The following is a 16,242-nucleotide window of genomic DNA, read 5'->3' as shown; positions in this document are numbered from 1 at the left end:
GAGTTTTTAATTTTTGATCATTGATTTGCCAAATTTTTGGCCATATGTCTGGATTTACAATCAAACTGACCATCATGTTCTTTTAATACGGTTTACTGACGTCAATTATTTATCTTTGGCAGTTTTCTTCAACACACTTTCATCAATTATCGAAAATAGAGCCTTAGAGACTTTTGCAGTCTATAAAGTTTGTATGTTGTTTTTTGTTTCTTTCTACCATACCGCCATTCGCTTGTAAGATGAACTCAGAAAAACTGCAGATTCTTCTACCAATCCAAACAAGTTTTCTGTTTCCAGTAACTTTACTGCTGAATCAGTTACTAGGTTCAAGACGTGATAGATACGTCATATTTTCATTTAGCTTTTTAAGGTGAGCCTGTAAACCGTTATAATACTCTTTCATGTTATTTTTTCCATCGAATGAACATGAAACGATATTTGATTCCAGAATTCCGTACTTGGTTAATTCTGGAGTTTTTACAATGCAGGACCACTCGAGTGAAGACTCGAGTGGTCCTGCATTGTACATTACTGTAGTTGAAGAACTACAGTAATTTCTAGAAGCCTTTCATAATCTTTTCATCGAATGTCATATCGTACGAAAATAGCCAATTGGTATATAAGTGCTTCCTGTATCTTGGGTAGAGTCTACCATAACGTTATGAATAATGCTATCGTGGAAGCCTTTCAAAATTATATTGCGTTTTATCGAAGCAATTGTTTTTATCAAACTGTTCAAATGAAATATTTTGACAAAAATATCAATACAGAACCTTGCCCATAATGTCTATTCGTTGTTCATTTTAAAACGTTTAAATGAAATAAAATTGTCAAAAAAACATATTTTCAAAAATTTGTTTAGTTTAGTTTGGTTCAGCTGGGGGCCCCCTTGGGCCGGGGCCCTCGGCGATCGCCGACCTGCCGACCTGGCCAGACCGGGCCTGCTAGTGTTACTAGCTAGCTAGACATCTTCATTTAGGCTTGTAAGATATTATTGAACAGAAATATCGTTGTATTCATCTGCAAAACAACTTTTTAAAATGCTTATGAAAATAAATGTCTCTTTACTTTACAAATTGAATCTCGACATAGTCGAATCTGTTGTTACGCCAATTATGGGTGATTTTTCTCGGTATTCTGTTTGAATTTGTCATGGTTTTATTATATATCTACTCTCAAAGTTTTGATCTGATCGGATCTAGTTTTTTTAAAATATCAAACCTTTTATTTTTATTTAAATATTCTATGGTTCTGATGATGCGATCAAGACAAACTTCACACATAAGCTTTGAATTGTTATTTCATACAGAGTAAGTCTGTAAGTTGTACATCAAATTGAACCATAGATATACGTCTCATGAAATAATAGTTATTTATAATACAAGTGCAGAAGGCATTGATATTCTTCCACGAGTTCAAAATTCAAAAACGAGCGACGAAGTGGCGAGTTTTGGAATGAACGAGTGGTAGAATGAGCCTTCTGTACGAGTAATATACATTATTTTCTATAATTCATTGCATTTTCATTGAAATTAATGAAATATTTCCATAAATATAATTTAGTGATTTTTGCATTGAAAAATGTTGGTTGGCAGAACTGATTTCTATAAGGCAAATTGATGAATTGACAGATAAAGCCGTGGCGGAAAGTTCGGAGTACCAACATAGAATAATAAAATATAACCATGAAAACTGTGCGTTTCTGATATATTTTCGCACTATTTTGTTCTACAAGATGTGGAAGAATGAACGGAATAACCACAGAATTAGAGGAAATACATTTTTCATTCATATGAATTTTTCAGATTCGGCTCTTTTTAGCTGTTTTACAGCTGTCACTTTTGAAACTGTCATCTTTTGACATTCGGCAAGTAAAAATACATTATTAAAAATTATCAGTTATTCCTCAAAAACTAAAAATGATTATAAATCATTCTTCTTTTGATTTCCTTAGGACCAGACCTTCACTCATACGCCACTGATCGCATTCTTCAGCTGTTGGTATTTCGATTTCGTCATTTTTTGTTACTTTTAGAAGTCATTCGACTTCTCAACAGGATGGCTCATCGGTTGAATCAAAATGTTCCTGAGAAGTGTGTCTTTTGGGATTTTGTTCCAAATTATTTCGTGCACAATATCCACTGATGAACTCGTTGCGACGGTTATGGTGAGTTTTCTTTTATTATTTCGTAGATATATCTAGTTTCAATCGATTGGTTGGAAGTTGGTAATTTTTAGTTGACACAGGGTGCAGAGGTGTTGAAGTCATTTCATTTATTATTTTGATAGGTAGTCCCAAAAGTAGATGCAGAATATGTACTTTCGTATATCCCGGAATTTTAAATTTTTCTTGAATTGTTTCAACTTCAATTAAATTAGTGAACCACTTTATTTACACGAAGGCTTATTTGCTTTCATCTAGAAGAATATTGCAAATCCTGAAATTTTCCAAAAACAAGGAGGAAATATGAATATTCGTTTATGCATGCACCAATTGCGCCCTTAAAGATCACAGAACCGTGTATGTGGTCTCCAAAGGCGTAATTGGCGCATGAATAAACGATATTTTGCTTGAATTTTCTATTATTGTGATCACAATGTTCTTTGATTATAGCCAGGAAAGTCCTGCAGTTCAAATTCAAAGCTTTTGCACGTTTCCAATGATCGGGATCATCACGAACAGACTAATTAACCAGTTCCACGTTCTCCTTTCTTCTCCATAACTTTGAGTGATCGAGTTGTGGTTTATTTGGACCGGTATGCTCAAACACTTTTGCCCCTTTCCGAATGAGTAAAAATTTTGTGACGAGAACCTCGAATATTGAAGAATTTCTTCGATCTTTAGTTGCAAAATTACAATTTTTTTAAGATTCACGTATGCACAACCAACGATCCTCTCCCGAGAAACGCATCATAGCCAAGGTTACCGATAGACATATCCAATAAATATAAATAATAATTAAAAAAATAAATCCCAATTATCTGAAGTTTGTACCTCGAGAACTATGGAGGTAGAAGAAGAAGAAAAATGGATAGAATATTTTCGAGCTTGTTACTGACTAATCCAAATCCGAAAACAACCGGCTGATCTTTAAATCTAATCGAAATTTAGAAAGTCTCATTTTTAATCATACTGACTAACTCGCTGGTTTGAACTCGTATTCAAAATCGATTCTTATATTTAACAGGACTTTTTTGATGAGCAATTACAAGCTGTTTTCCGAATGCGAGTTAGATATTATTGAAAGTATTCAAGTAATTCATTTCTGATTCATAGAATATGTCATACGCCAATAGTGATACAGACAAATGTGTTGAAACTCTTTGTTTTTGGTTTAGGTAGGTTGGCATGATTATAGCAACTGTCAAATATCATTCTGTGCAGATTATTATTAGCAGAGGACTGTTTTCGAGAAAAGCTCTCGAAAATGTGCTATCCGTTTTTTTCTAACTTCGATAGTTCACTTGTAACCCAATATTGTCATTAATATATATACATGTATTTTTTTAGGTTTTCAGGCATGGAGCGAGAGTTCCTAGACTATTTCATCCCAATGATCCTTATCAAAATATGTCGTTTTGGCCGGCACCAAAAGGAGAGTTGACAGAGGTAAGGTCAAACCCTTGAAAGCTATGACATCATCAATAAAATTGTTTAATTTTGCCTAATGGCTTTGGCTATCGCTTCCTCGATAAAATCATAATTTTGCCTGAGAGTTAATAGGCCTTGTTTGGATCATCAAGTCATATGGAAACTTTTGGAAGTGAGTGTTTTTTTGTATAAGGCGTTACACTGCATTGCGATCTTGAGGTATATCTCTTTACAGATCGCCTTCCAGTTAAAGTTCTGAAGAACTTGAGTATCTGAGATGCCTATTCCACTTGACAATGTCATGTGAACCTAATATTTCTCTTATTGACTAGCTGATCTGTCTATATCACAATGTTTCCCCCAAAATTCTCCTCAAGATCTTTATTTCTACCGTTCTGAGCTTCTGTTTGGTTTTCTCTGTTTCTGCACGCATTTCTATGGCGTAGGTCAATATTGGGCGGACTTCTATTTTATAAATTTACACCTTACTTCCTCTGAGCATGTATTTGTTTTGCCAAATAAAAGTGTTCAGATATCCAGTTATTTGTGTTGCCTCAATAGCTAGTTGTTGAACTTCTGCATAGAGATCCCTGTGGCTGGTGATTTCAATTCCGCGATATTTGAAGCTCATTTTCCCATCAAACCGGTTCTTTAATCATGAACATGCATTTAGTTTTGAAATTAGATATCTACATTTTGTGTTGATTACTGATAATATTGATCAGGTGTAATAGCCTCTGCAGATCATCGTCAAAAGCTGCCAAAAGAAGCACGTCGTCGGCAAAGGAAACAATGTTTATATTGTGGCTTCCCATGCAATATCCCTTCTTTTCCTTCAAAGTGTATATCAGGCGGTCCATAATCAGACTGAGTGAATCTTTCTGTCGAATACCTTTGTTCACGGTGATAGATTCGTAAATGTGTTCAATTAGATTGTATGGAACTAGGTCCATTGTCAGTAAATCGTTTCTTTATATTTAACGATATTGAACTACAAAAAAAAATAACTAGACATATTTTTTACAGGAAGGTAAACAGCAGGCGTATGAACTAGGCCAGTGGGTTCGACAGAACTATGCAGGATTCCTGCCCGAAAAATACGCTTCAGAAGATTTCTTCATATACTCATCTGGTATAGACAGAACTTTGATGTCGGCATCCCTATTTGCTGCTGGTCTCTACCCATCGATATCCTGCAGCAACCTTCCATTTCAACCCATACCAATTCACTCCAAACCACCACAAATGGACACCACGATTCTATCCGACCAATCTTGTCCAAAACGTGAATACATTCTGGAGAATAATATATTGAACACCAAGTTTTTCAAAAAAATCGCAGAGGACAACAGAGAAGTTTACGAATATCTATCACACCACATGGGCATGCCTGTCACATCATTCAAGGGATTGGACGCCTACTATGACACTTTTTTAATCGAAAGGTGGCACAATTTGACGTTACCAGAATGGACCAAAGAAGTATATCCTGAAAAATTGCGAGAATTGGCCCTCTACAACCTTGTGTTTCGAACATACGACCTAGATTCCACTCGATTTAGAATTGGTTCTTTGTACAGTGAGATACTGGCCTACCTAGCATCCTTCACCAGTGAACCAAACGAATTCAAATCAGATTTTGAGAGAGGTAACAAAGGCAGAAAGATGATGGCTATATCTGGACATGACGTCAACCTTGCAGACCTTCTCGCGGTTCTCAAATGTCCCTTGGATGTCTGGCCATCTTTCAGTTCTAGTGTAATCTTCGAATTGAAGAAGAACAACAATCAAGATCTTTATGTTAGTGTGTTTTATAAGAATATCACGGGTATAGTCAATGTGAATATCAATGGATGCGGATCAAAATGTGAATTGAACAAATTCATAGAAAATGTTAGACCCATAATTATGGATCCTAAAGACTGGAAACACCAATGTATTCTTGATAAAAAATATGTTCATATTGAAGATCAGGCAGAAAAAAGTAAATATCTTTGAATAAATTTACGATTCTGACATGAGTTTTTATTGATTGAAATGAAAAACGGTATTTTATTCAACGAAGTGAATGAGAATAATTATAACATCCTAATAGACTCGATTTTGATGATCGATTCATTCTGAGAATAATATTAAATTAATATTAAAATCCACAATTTTCAAAACTCAAATGTACAATTCAACTACATTTCCACTGCACTCCTTCGCAAATGATAGTACCCTCCACAACTCCTTTTCTCCAAGGCTCGCCAATTTGCCATTTGAAGAAAAGAAAAAGGAGTATCTACTATTTCCAAGTGTGTAAATATCTTATCTATCTGGTTAATATTTTGGCAAAATGCCATCCACATAACCATTGTCAAACAGAAGATTTCCACATCATTACGTAGGAATCAAAATCGAAAGTTACCCAAGGAGAATGCACGCCAAGGAAGGAGAGTAGCGATATACCGGTTTCACCCTTGTTAGGGATCAGTACCGCATAACTCAACCCAAGATGACGAACCAACGAAATAGCAGGTACCTTATTGAACGCTGGCAGACGCAAAGCAGTATGGCCCCCTCAGAACTCAGAAAGGAAGAATTTTCGAAGATTACATAAAAACAGGTCAACTTCTGTTTTGAGGCGAACGAAGAGGTGCGAATTTGTCATGAAAGGGATGTGGTGCTGTAATAATAGATGTGCCGGCCATTTGGTTGATATCGTTTTTCATCGTTAATGGTATACCTTCCTCTTTATATTGAAATAAAAATTCATCATTCATGGGTATTCTTTTCCTAATATCAAAATTAAACCTTTAATTGGAAAACCTTGTATTATAAATAGCGCTCTGTACAAGAAACGAGTGCTTTAAAGTCGGTCAACCATATAATTGAATTGTATATCTCAATCACTATCAGTAATTCCTCAAAAATCAAACATGATTATGAATCATTTTTATTCTAATCAGCCTAAGACCAGACCTTCACTTTTATACGCCACTGATCGCATTCTTCAGTTGCTGATATTTCGATATCGTCATTAATTGTTAGACTTCTTATCGAAGTCATTCGACTTCTGAACAGGCTGACTGATAGTTCGAATCAAAATGTTCCTGAGAAGTGTGTTTTTTGCAATTTTCTTCCAAATTTTTTCGTGCACACTCTCCACTGATGAACTCGTTGGGACGGTTATTGTGAGTTTTTTTTCTATAATGTAGATAATTCTAGTTTCAATCGATTGGCTGGAAAATTTATACTAATATTTCGTTGGACAGAGGTGTTGAAGTGCACATCTACTTAAATTTATTTTCATTCAATTTATTATTCTGAAAATCCTAACAGTTGATACAGTATACTTCCTCACATCACGGGAATTCTTTTACCAAAACTATTTAACATTTACAGAATTTTATTGAATAATAAAGACCAGTTCAAATTTTTGACGCAGGATTATTTCCTTCTATCTCGCAAAATATTCCAATTCCGAATATTTTCCCATAAAAATGAGGAAAGCACTTACATGAAGTCAGAGGCTTCTGAGTACTCGTTATTTATGATCCAAGTGAGCCCTTGAAGCTCACATAACTGTATATAGTGTGGTCTCCAAAGGCACAATTGACGCATGAATAAACGAGGACCATCTGATTTAAAGTCAGTGATTTCGTCATTATTTTTTCGATATTATGAGGCTACACCAAACCGAATAAAGTAATAATATACAGGGTTTTCTATTTGAAATATCGAAGTTGTTAATACTTTTTGATATTTTTAAATATTAAGAAAGAGATTTTTTTCATGTGACACTTAAACATGTTTTATTTTTTGAAACGAAGACAATATGCAATAATGGTTTCCCTTAAAGGTGTTTGTAATCAAGCACGTTCCCAGGGGGGAGGTCAAGGGGGTCATGAGTGACCCCCCCCTAAAATGGAATCACCTAACACTTAATATATGTTTCAAGTAGACAAGGTACGAAATGGTCCCATCAAAAAACTTGAAGCCCATAACGGAGACCCCCCAAAATTTGAGTCTAGGGCCGCCCTTGTTTGTAATAATGCTATTCCAATTGCTTCAAGCATATGCAGTACTCATGTTAGGCCCTTAGACGGCCCTGACAACCAAAAAACTAGTAAGCACACAGGAATATAATTTTGTATTTTTTAAATATATCAGCGGAAAAAGCACTTTTTATGGCTCAACTGAAATCTTCAAATATCAATTCATTCTATTCACTACAAAAATCAACTTTTACTGCTAATAAAACCATAAGTACATTATTCGCTATAATAAAATCAATATTCCATCAAATCAATCACATAAAAACATTTTATTCTCCTGAAATTTTTTCTCAGTGTTTGTACATAAAATTTTTGTTATTTCACTTCACATAGAACACTAACAACGAGAGAAATAAATTAGGTTTGTCCCATAAACAAAATTTTGAAAATATCACTCATAATCTCAAACAGAAAGATGTTATGAACTTGAAGAACAATCAAGCGATTACAGAATGGATAAATATAGAGCATTCCTCAATTGTTTTAATAATGTATATCAGGTAGCTGCTAGGACGCAAAGTTGCATACAATTAAATTTGAATGAAAGGAGAAATGCAAATATTTTAGAATATACAGAGTACCGAGCTTTCCGAGAGTGATAGTACATTGAAAAATAAGTATAGTTTGATGGATAAACTTATGGCCCAAAATGCATATTAAGGGAGATTTATCCTTCCAAATTTGATAAAATTAAAAAAATTTCTCCTCATAACTTCTAAACGGTAAATGCCTCCAGATTGAAATTTCATGCATAAATGTATGTTGTTAAAATAATTTTTTTTATTACACTATATTTCTGATATTGTTATAAAGGTTGTTTTTAGGGGGTGAGATATAATTTTTTTTTTGATCAACTTTTTTCGTTGTATTCGTTTTATTGAATATATAGCAGCATTCGATGTAACGCAGGAAATTAAATGAAAAAGGTACTCCTACCAATGCAAATACGAAAAATGAAACCGTTTTCGAGATATTTGAGATTTTGTAGTCAAATGATGTCAGCAGATTCATTCATCGCGAGATTCATCAATAACCATAGTTGTTGTTCCAAAAAAATCATAACCCACCTTCTGAAAACACCCTTTATAACAATATCAGAAATATGGAAGTGTAATAAAAGATGTATTTTAACAAATTACATTTATGCACGAAATTTATCAACTTTAGAAGGATAGATCTTTATTCATCAAACTATATTGATTTTTCCATGTACCATCATCCCCAGATAGCTCGGTACACATTTTTGACTCACCCTGTACAAGCGGAAATAAAAGAAGTTACATATATAATTCCCATAGTTTTCTAAATACCATCCCTGGAAATAATGGATGTTATTTCGATTTCTTCGCTTCAATTATAGGTATATGATACCCCGGTTGATGAAAATCACTTGTCATCCTAATATATTTTCATTAATATGATTTTTTTTAGGTTTTCAGGCATGGAGCGAGAGTTCCTAGACTATTTCATCCTAATGATCCATATCAAAATATGTCATTTTGGCCGGTACCAATAGGAGAGTTGACAGAGGTAAGCTTATATCCTAAAAATCAATAAATGTGCTTAGTTTTTCCTGAACAATTTAATAGATCATCTTTGGATTATCATTCCTATGGAAACCTATGGAATTGAGAGATTGGTTCCATAATGAGTTGTACGGCACTGCGATCTTAAGGTATATCGTGCCCCACATGAGGGCTCTCCTCACCACTGCGTAATTTACAGTTCGCCTTCCAGTTCCAAAGTTCTAATGAACTCTAATATCTGGGCTGCGTCAAAAGAGGTTACATCTTCACTTCTACAAGTTTTTTGTCCAAAGTACTTAGGCGTGCAACTTTGCTTCCGCCGTTTTTTCCGTAATTCGCGGCTTTATTGTAAAAACTGGTTATACATTTATGATTCCATCGCTGTCCATCACTTGACAGTTTTCTCCCATTTTTCAGGCAGTTTACGAATCCTGCATTGAAAAAACTGTTCAAACCTTTGAATTGATCCACGAATCGATCCTATTTTTTACTTCTTCATAAGACCGAAGTGCTGGTCAGCCAGGCCGTATGCCATTGATCGGAATAAGTGATAGTCCGAGAGAGCAACGTCTGGAGAATACGACGGGTGGGGCAGAACTTCCCATTCCAAACTTTCCAAGTGTGTCTTGACCACATTCGCAACATGAGGTCTAGTTTTGTAATGCTTTTTTCATCATGTCTGTCGTTGTATTGCGGTCGTTTGTCTTTCAATGTTCCGCTAAAACGCATCAATAACGTTCGATAACCATCCCTTGTGATTGTTTCAGTCGGTTTCAACAACTCGTAATACACTACGCCGAGCTGGTTCCACCAAATACAGAGCATGACCTTGAAACCGTGACTATTCGGTTGGACTATTCGACGTAGAAGCATGGCCGGGATATCCCCATGATTTTTTACGCTTGGGATTATCGTAATGAATCCATTTTTCGTCTCCAGTCACAATGCGATGCAGAAATCCCTTACGTATTTGCCTTGCAAGCAGCTGTTCACGAGCAAACAAACGCCGTTCAACATCTCTCGGCTTCAATTCGTACGGCACCCAATTTCCTTGTTTCTGAATCATTCCCATGACTTCCGAGTCTTGATCAGGTAATTTCTCCGATTCTCTCATCCACCGCTGGTCTTCGATGTTATAATCACCATTATTGAAGCGTTGAAACCACTCTCGTCACGTTCTTCCACTAATAACGGTCCCACCATGGGTATTTGAGAGCATTCGATGAGCCTCAGTCGCAGATTTCTTCAAACTAAAGCAGAAAATTAAAACTTTCCGCAAATGACGAGAATTTGGCTCGTAAGCTGACATGTTTAATCGAGAATAACTTCATCATGCAGACACAAATCGACTGATATTTCGATGGCGTTTTGTTTACAAATACCTGAGCTTATTGTATGATATCTACGATCTGTTTATTTCGACTACCATTTACCGTTACAGCATCTATTGCAAAACGGCGGGAGCAAAGGTGTACACCAATATTGGTATAATTTGGAATTAAACTATAGTATATTTCTTTTATGAATTAAAATCGTTCTGGTTGAAGCTATTAAATAATTCTTCTTTTATCAATAAAAGTTTCATACCTACTTTATATCTTTTTACTATTTCAAGTTCATGTTCCCACGAGATGAATTTGAAATTTGATCGAAATTGCGCGGTTACACAATGCGTGATCCCCGAATTGTTAATATCCAATTTTAAGTAGAAAAAACAAAGACAGCTGATTTGCTGCGGATTTGAAGAACTATAAGCAAAAACTATTTTATGCGAAAATTCTACCTTTTATATTACTCAATAACAGATTACGTTATATCGTAATGAACTCAATATCTGGTGACAATTGTCAAGGGTCAAGGTCAAACGATATATCGGGTGTCCCAAGGTGAGTGGCCTATTAGATTATTATGGAAACTATTGATGGTAAAGATTTCAAATTTTGTGGATAGATATTTGGCCATGTAAGGTACATTTTTGAAATAATTTCACATTTCCAGTGTTGCCGGATGTACGACAATTTGGCAACAACTTTGTTATTTTGAATGGGACATCCGGTATTTCTATTTTTTTTATGATACTCCATAAAATATTAAATCTATTCACTCCTACTTTTCCATCCCTATCTTTAACGGTTTTTGAGTTATTAATTATTTTTCGAAATTTTAGATCAAATTGTCGAATTACGAAAATGACTCTTGTTCGCTCAATATTTGAGATTTGAGTCAGAAATTTTGCAAGTCGTTAGATATTGATCTGATCTGTGTCAATGCTTTTGAATTATGGTTGTCAATAATACAGGACGGACCAAAAAAAATCATCATTTGCCAAGTTAGAAAATTGTAAAAAAGTCTATTTTGTCAAATTAGACACCTAGTATATTTTTCAATTTTTGGAATCAGTACAACACACTCTACAATTTTTTTATTCACGTCCCTAAAACTATCTCAACTGGATTTCGAGTTATATGCGTTTATTATATTTCACATTGATTCAATAAGCGTTAATTTCTTTTGTATTGTTATTTTCTCTATGTCGTTCATAGATCGATATATCAATGAATCAGTTCAATCCATAAATGTCAAAATAAATAATTATTGCCTAACAGGTGTTTTGTTCCGAGGTTTTTTATAAATAATGGCTCAAGAAAGATATACACATATAACGCATATAACTCGAAATTCAGTTGAGATAGGTATAGGGACGTGAATAAAAAAATTATAGAGTGTGTTGTACTGATTCCAAAAATTGAAAAATATACTAGGTGTCTAATTTGAAAAAATAGACTTCTTTACAATTTTGTAACTTGGCAAATGATGATTTTTTTTGGTCCGTCCTGTATTATTGACAACCATAATTCAAAAACAGTGACACAGATCAGATCAATATCTAACGACTTGCAAAATTTCTGACTCAAATCTCAAATATTGAGCGAACTAGAGTCATTTTCGTAATACGCCAATTTGATCTAAAATTTCTAAAAATAATTAATAACTCAAAAACCGTTAAAGATAGGAATGGAAAAGTAGGAGTGAATAGATTTAATATTTTATGGAGTATCATAAAAAAATAAAAATACCTGATGTCCCATTTAAAATAACAAAGTTGTTGCCAAATTGTCGTACATCCGGCAACACTGGAAATGTGAAATTATTTTAAAAATGTACCTTACATGGCCAAATATCTATCCACAAAATTTGAAATCTTTACCATAAATAGTTTCCATAATAATCTAATAGGCCACTCACCTTGGGACACCCGATAGATGTGAAGAATATATTGTAACACTTCCCGATATGATTTGAAGCTATACCTACACGATTTTCTTTCATTTCTCCCTGATCTTTCAATACTAATTCGCGAAATAGTAATTCACGTAACAAGTCCGGAAAATAGGGTTTTTTTGGACGAATAGACAAAATTCCAGGACGAGCGTAAGCGAGTCCTGGAAGTCTGTGAGTCCAAAAAAACCATTTTCGGGCGTGTTGCGTACAATATTTTTTCGGCAAACATGTGAAATAACACTATCGCTGCTGCTTTCCATATTATATTACGATTGCGATAAAAAAACATGCAAATTTTTGACAACTAATTTCATATGAACTGTCAGCCGTTATCTCAGTTGTTATGGATTCTATGATTCTTTTCCGGCCTAGTCCGGGAAGTACGTACTTTCCGGACTAGGCCGGGAAATGCTACTTTCTCAGAGAAAAAGCGTCCGGGAAGTGAGCACTTCCCGGACGGTTGCCGAAAAATGTATTTTTTTTCCAATTTCCATTCATTCACCAACAAAAGGTTTCTGAGAAACTGAAAAAACTAATTTCTTTATTTTGCCATAGTTTTCTTATTAACTTTGAGTCGTGATGTGTTCACACATATGTGTGTTTTTCGCTTGAAAAAGGTTTATTCGTAGTATCTCTCTGCGTAAATATTCATTTGGTGTAATGTATCTCCTCAGTTCAATCACACTGTATGTTCGTTGAATATAAAACGTTTGACCAATAAATATTCCTTCCAATTTCATTGCAATTTTCACTTCAAAGAAAGTATTCTTTGAGAATTCATTGCGAATAACGAAAAAGTTGAGTTGAAAATTTGTATATCCAAAAAATAACTAGACATAATTTTTACAGGAAGGTAAACAGCAGGCGTATGAACTAGGCCAGTGGGCTCGTCAGAACTATGCAGGTTTTCTGCCCGAAAAATACGCTTCGAAAGATTTCTTCGTCTACTCATCTGGTATAGGCAGAACTTTGATGTCGGCATCTTTATTTGCTGCTGGTCTCTATCCATCTATATCTACCAGCAACCTTCCATTTCAACCCATACCAATTCACTCCAAACCACCACAAATGGATAACACGATTCTGTCTGACCAACCATGTCCAAGACGAGAGTACATTTTGGAGAATATATTGAACTCGACGTATTTTAAAAAAATCGATGAAGACAACAAAGAAGTTTACAAATATCTGTCAGACCACATGGGCATGTCCATCACATCATTCAAGGGGTTAAACGCCTACTACGATACTTTCTTCATCGAAAAACACAACAACTTGACGTTGCCAGAATGGACAAAAAAAGTATATCCTGAGAAATTGCGAGAATTAGCCATCTACAATCTTGTATTTCGAACATATAACACAGATTCCTCTCGATTAAGAATTGGTTCTATGTACAGTGAGATACTGGCTTACCTAACATCTTTCACTGGTAAACCAAACGAATTCAAATCCGATTTTGGGAGAGGTAAAAAAGGTAGAAAAATGATGGCAATATCGGGACATGACATCAACATTGCTGACCTTCTGGGAGTTCTCAAATTTCCTTTAGACTTTTGGCCATCTTACAGTTCGACTGTAATCTTCGAACTGAAGAAGAGGAACAATGATGACTTTTATGTCAGTGTGTTTTATAAGAATACCACAGGTATAACCAATGTAAACATAAAAGGGTGTGGATCAAAATGTGAATTGAGCAAATTCATACAATATGTGGAACCCATAGTAATGGATCCTAAAGACTGGAAACACCAATGTGTTCTTGATAAAAAATATGTTTATCATATTGAAGATGAGCCAAAAATAAGTAGATATATTTAAATAAATTGAATATATGAGAATATTCTACTAGTTTTGAATTTGATAGTCGATTGTTTGTGAGAAAAATTAATTCAAAAATCACATTTTGAAGGCTCAAATATGTAGTTATTTATTCAGTTTCTATTATTATTTTATAGAGCTCGTAATGTAAAACCATGAAATATCAAAATTGATTCCAAAGTACTGAAAATAATCAGTTCATGAATAAAATAACTTTTTGTTAGTATGAAATTTTTATGAATTGAATTACCAGAAAAATAATTACACATTTAAGAAAAATATAATAATGAACACATATCGAATAATCAATATCCTAAGAACATGAGATTTATTTCTTTCAACATGATCGTTAGTTTTTATTGAAATCTATTGCATTAAATTACTTTGTATTAGGAAAAACATTCAGAATTCAAAAGTGCGAAGTGTAAAATCAAGAAAAAATTGAAAAGTAGTTTCATAAAAGCTTTAGCATTAGTTAGCAATATCATCAATTTTCATATGATGAATTCGACAAAATGCAAATTACATAGTTGGTGAGATAATTTACAGTTTCAAGTTAAATGCCCCACCCGGTATAGAACTCATTGAATCGAAAAACTGAGGATTACGTAGTAATAAATGGTTGTGTAATAAAGTCCTCAGCGGCCAAAAACAATTCTTCCTGAGAACTAACAAAATATATCATCATTTTGTAGGTACTATTGCCTATAATTAATTAACTCTGTATTGAGCCAGATAAATTAGGCAAAGCATCTTATTTTGCCGGGACGCCAAAATGTCTGGCGGTGGCCCTGGGCATTATAAAAAAGGTATATACCTGGAAGAAAAAAAAAGAATTTTGAAATCGTATGCCAAATATTTTTTCATCCGGAAACTGATACAAAACTTCCTTTATCTTCATTCGACTCGGAAGCATCAGAATTCGAAGCATGTACTGAAATTGTTCTCTGAAAATGAAAATTTTGGAATGGTCTACTTTGTCTACTTCGAAGACTAAAGAACTATACAATGAATGAAATAAGTAATTCTCTATTAATTTCCTCCGCCAATTTTTCCCGGTACTTTTTGGCTTAATAGTCTTCATGAACACAGATTTATTGTGTTTGTCTATCTCTGTGATTTTTCCACCGAAATGTAGGTCCTATTTCATTGGAACTCGAGAACCATCCATTCTGATATTTGTATAATCTCGTTCAATAAATTTCAGTTGTGAAATCCTAATATATCAAGACTAATACAACTTATATTTCGCTCTCTATCTCTTATCAATATTTATTTAATAGAAGATACTAGAATAATTTCGAGAAAACAGGTTAATTCTGAATAAACATTCAGTGCAGAATATTTGAACAGGTATTATTGGAAATTATGAAATCTTTTCACCTTACTGCAAGAGTATATAGCAAGAAGAATCATATGAAATGCAATTCCTATTTTTATGATTCGAATAAAATGTTTTCTATTCTCTCCGTGATCGTAGACTAATTTTAAGTTTAAAGTTACAAGACGGGTGTTTCTGAAAAATAACATTTCGAAATATGGCTTTATTTTAGTTTCTGTTTGAGATGTTTCCAATTTCCCAAACGTTCTTTTAGTAATTCTCTTTCTATTACTTACGCTTTCATTGATGTGAATTTTTCATTGAATTAAAATTCTCAGATAATTTGTTTGGGAAAAAATACAGGGTCTTTATGAATGATTGTAGCTAGGGATTCATCAAGCCAAGTGGCTCGACATTTTAACCAACTACTTACCTTGAAAATCAAGCTCGTGAAAACTTACATACTTGAGCTTGACTTGATTTTAGATATTTATTGCTTGAGTTGATATCAAGCTACTTGATATGACTTGAGCATGATATGCACGCGTCGCACGGCATATATTTCTGCAATCTCGTGCGCACTTGGACTAAATGAGGGGATTCCTCGAGCGCCAAGAGAGCATTCGACAGAGTTACTTTATTAGTAGTTTTCTCACATTT

The 16,242-nt window shown here is 34.3% G+C and overlaps 2 protein-coding genes across 2 annotated transcripts; both read left to right on the top strand.

Moving 5' to 3' along the window:
• Window positions 1-1,823: 1,823 nt before the first annotated feature.
• On the top strand, window positions 1,824-5,608 carry LOC123684443 (prostatic acid phosphatase-like). Its single transcript, XM_045623712.1, has 3 exons — window positions 1,824-2,167; window positions 3,512-3,610; window positions 4,619-5,608. Exons 1-3 carry the CDS (start codon window positions 2,081-2,083, stop codon window positions 5,588-5,590), a joined length of 1,158 nt encoding a protein of 385 aa, XP_045479668.1. The 5' UTR covers window positions 1,824-2,080; the 3' UTR covers window positions 5,591-5,608.
• Window positions 5,609-6,609: 1,001 nt separating this feature from the next.
• On the top strand, window positions 6,610-14,283 carry LOC123684442 (prostatic acid phosphatase-like). The gene is made up of 3 exons (XM_045623711.1): window positions 6,610-6,768; window positions 9,064-9,162; window positions 13,290-14,283. Exons 1-3 carry the CDS (start codon window positions 6,682-6,684, stop codon window positions 14,259-14,261), a joined length of 1,158 nt encoding a protein of 385 aa, XP_045479667.1. The 5' UTR covers window positions 6,610-6,681; the 3' UTR covers window positions 14,262-14,283.
• Window positions 14,284-16,242: the final 1,959 nt, after the last annotated feature.

The sequence above is a fragment of the Harmonia axyridis genome, chromosome 7, assembly GCF_914767665.1.
Source record: "Harmonia axyridis chromosome 7, icHarAxyr1.1, whole genome shotgun sequence".
NCBI classification, from domain to species: domain Eukaryota; kingdom Metazoa; phylum Arthropoda; class Insecta; order Coleoptera; family Coccinellidae; genus Harmonia; species Harmonia axyridis.
The sequence above is the reverse complement of the archived record's forward strand: the minus strand, read 5'-3'. Positions and strand labels throughout refer to the sequence as shown.

Bases quoted from the DNA above. Each gene is read 5' to 3' on its own strand.
- LOC123684443 (XM_045623712.1), top strand. From the start codon at position 2,081: ATGTTCCTGAGAAGTGTGTCTTTTGGGATTTTGTTCCAAATTATTTCG. The intron at 2,168-3,511 runs GTGAGTTTTCTT...GTATTTTTTTAG, and splicing joins AACTCGTTGCGACGGTTATG to GTTTTCAGGCATGGAGCGAG. The intron at 3,611-4,618 runs GTAAGGTCAAAC...TATTTTTTACAG, and splicing joins CAAAAGGAGAGTTGACAGAG to GAAGGTAAACAGCAGGCGTA.
- LOC123684442 (XM_045623711.1), top strand. From the start codon at position 6,682: ATGTTCCTGAGAAGTGTGTTTTTTGCAATTTTCTTCCAAATTTTTTCG. The intron at 6,769-9,063 runs GTGAGTTTTTTT...GATTTTTTTTAG, and splicing joins AACTCGTTGGGACGGTTATT to GTTTTCAGGCATGGAGCGAG. The intron at 9,163-13,289 runs GTAAGCTTATAT...TAATTTTTACAG, and splicing joins CAATAGGAGAGTTGACAGAG to GAAGGTAAACAGCAGGCGTA.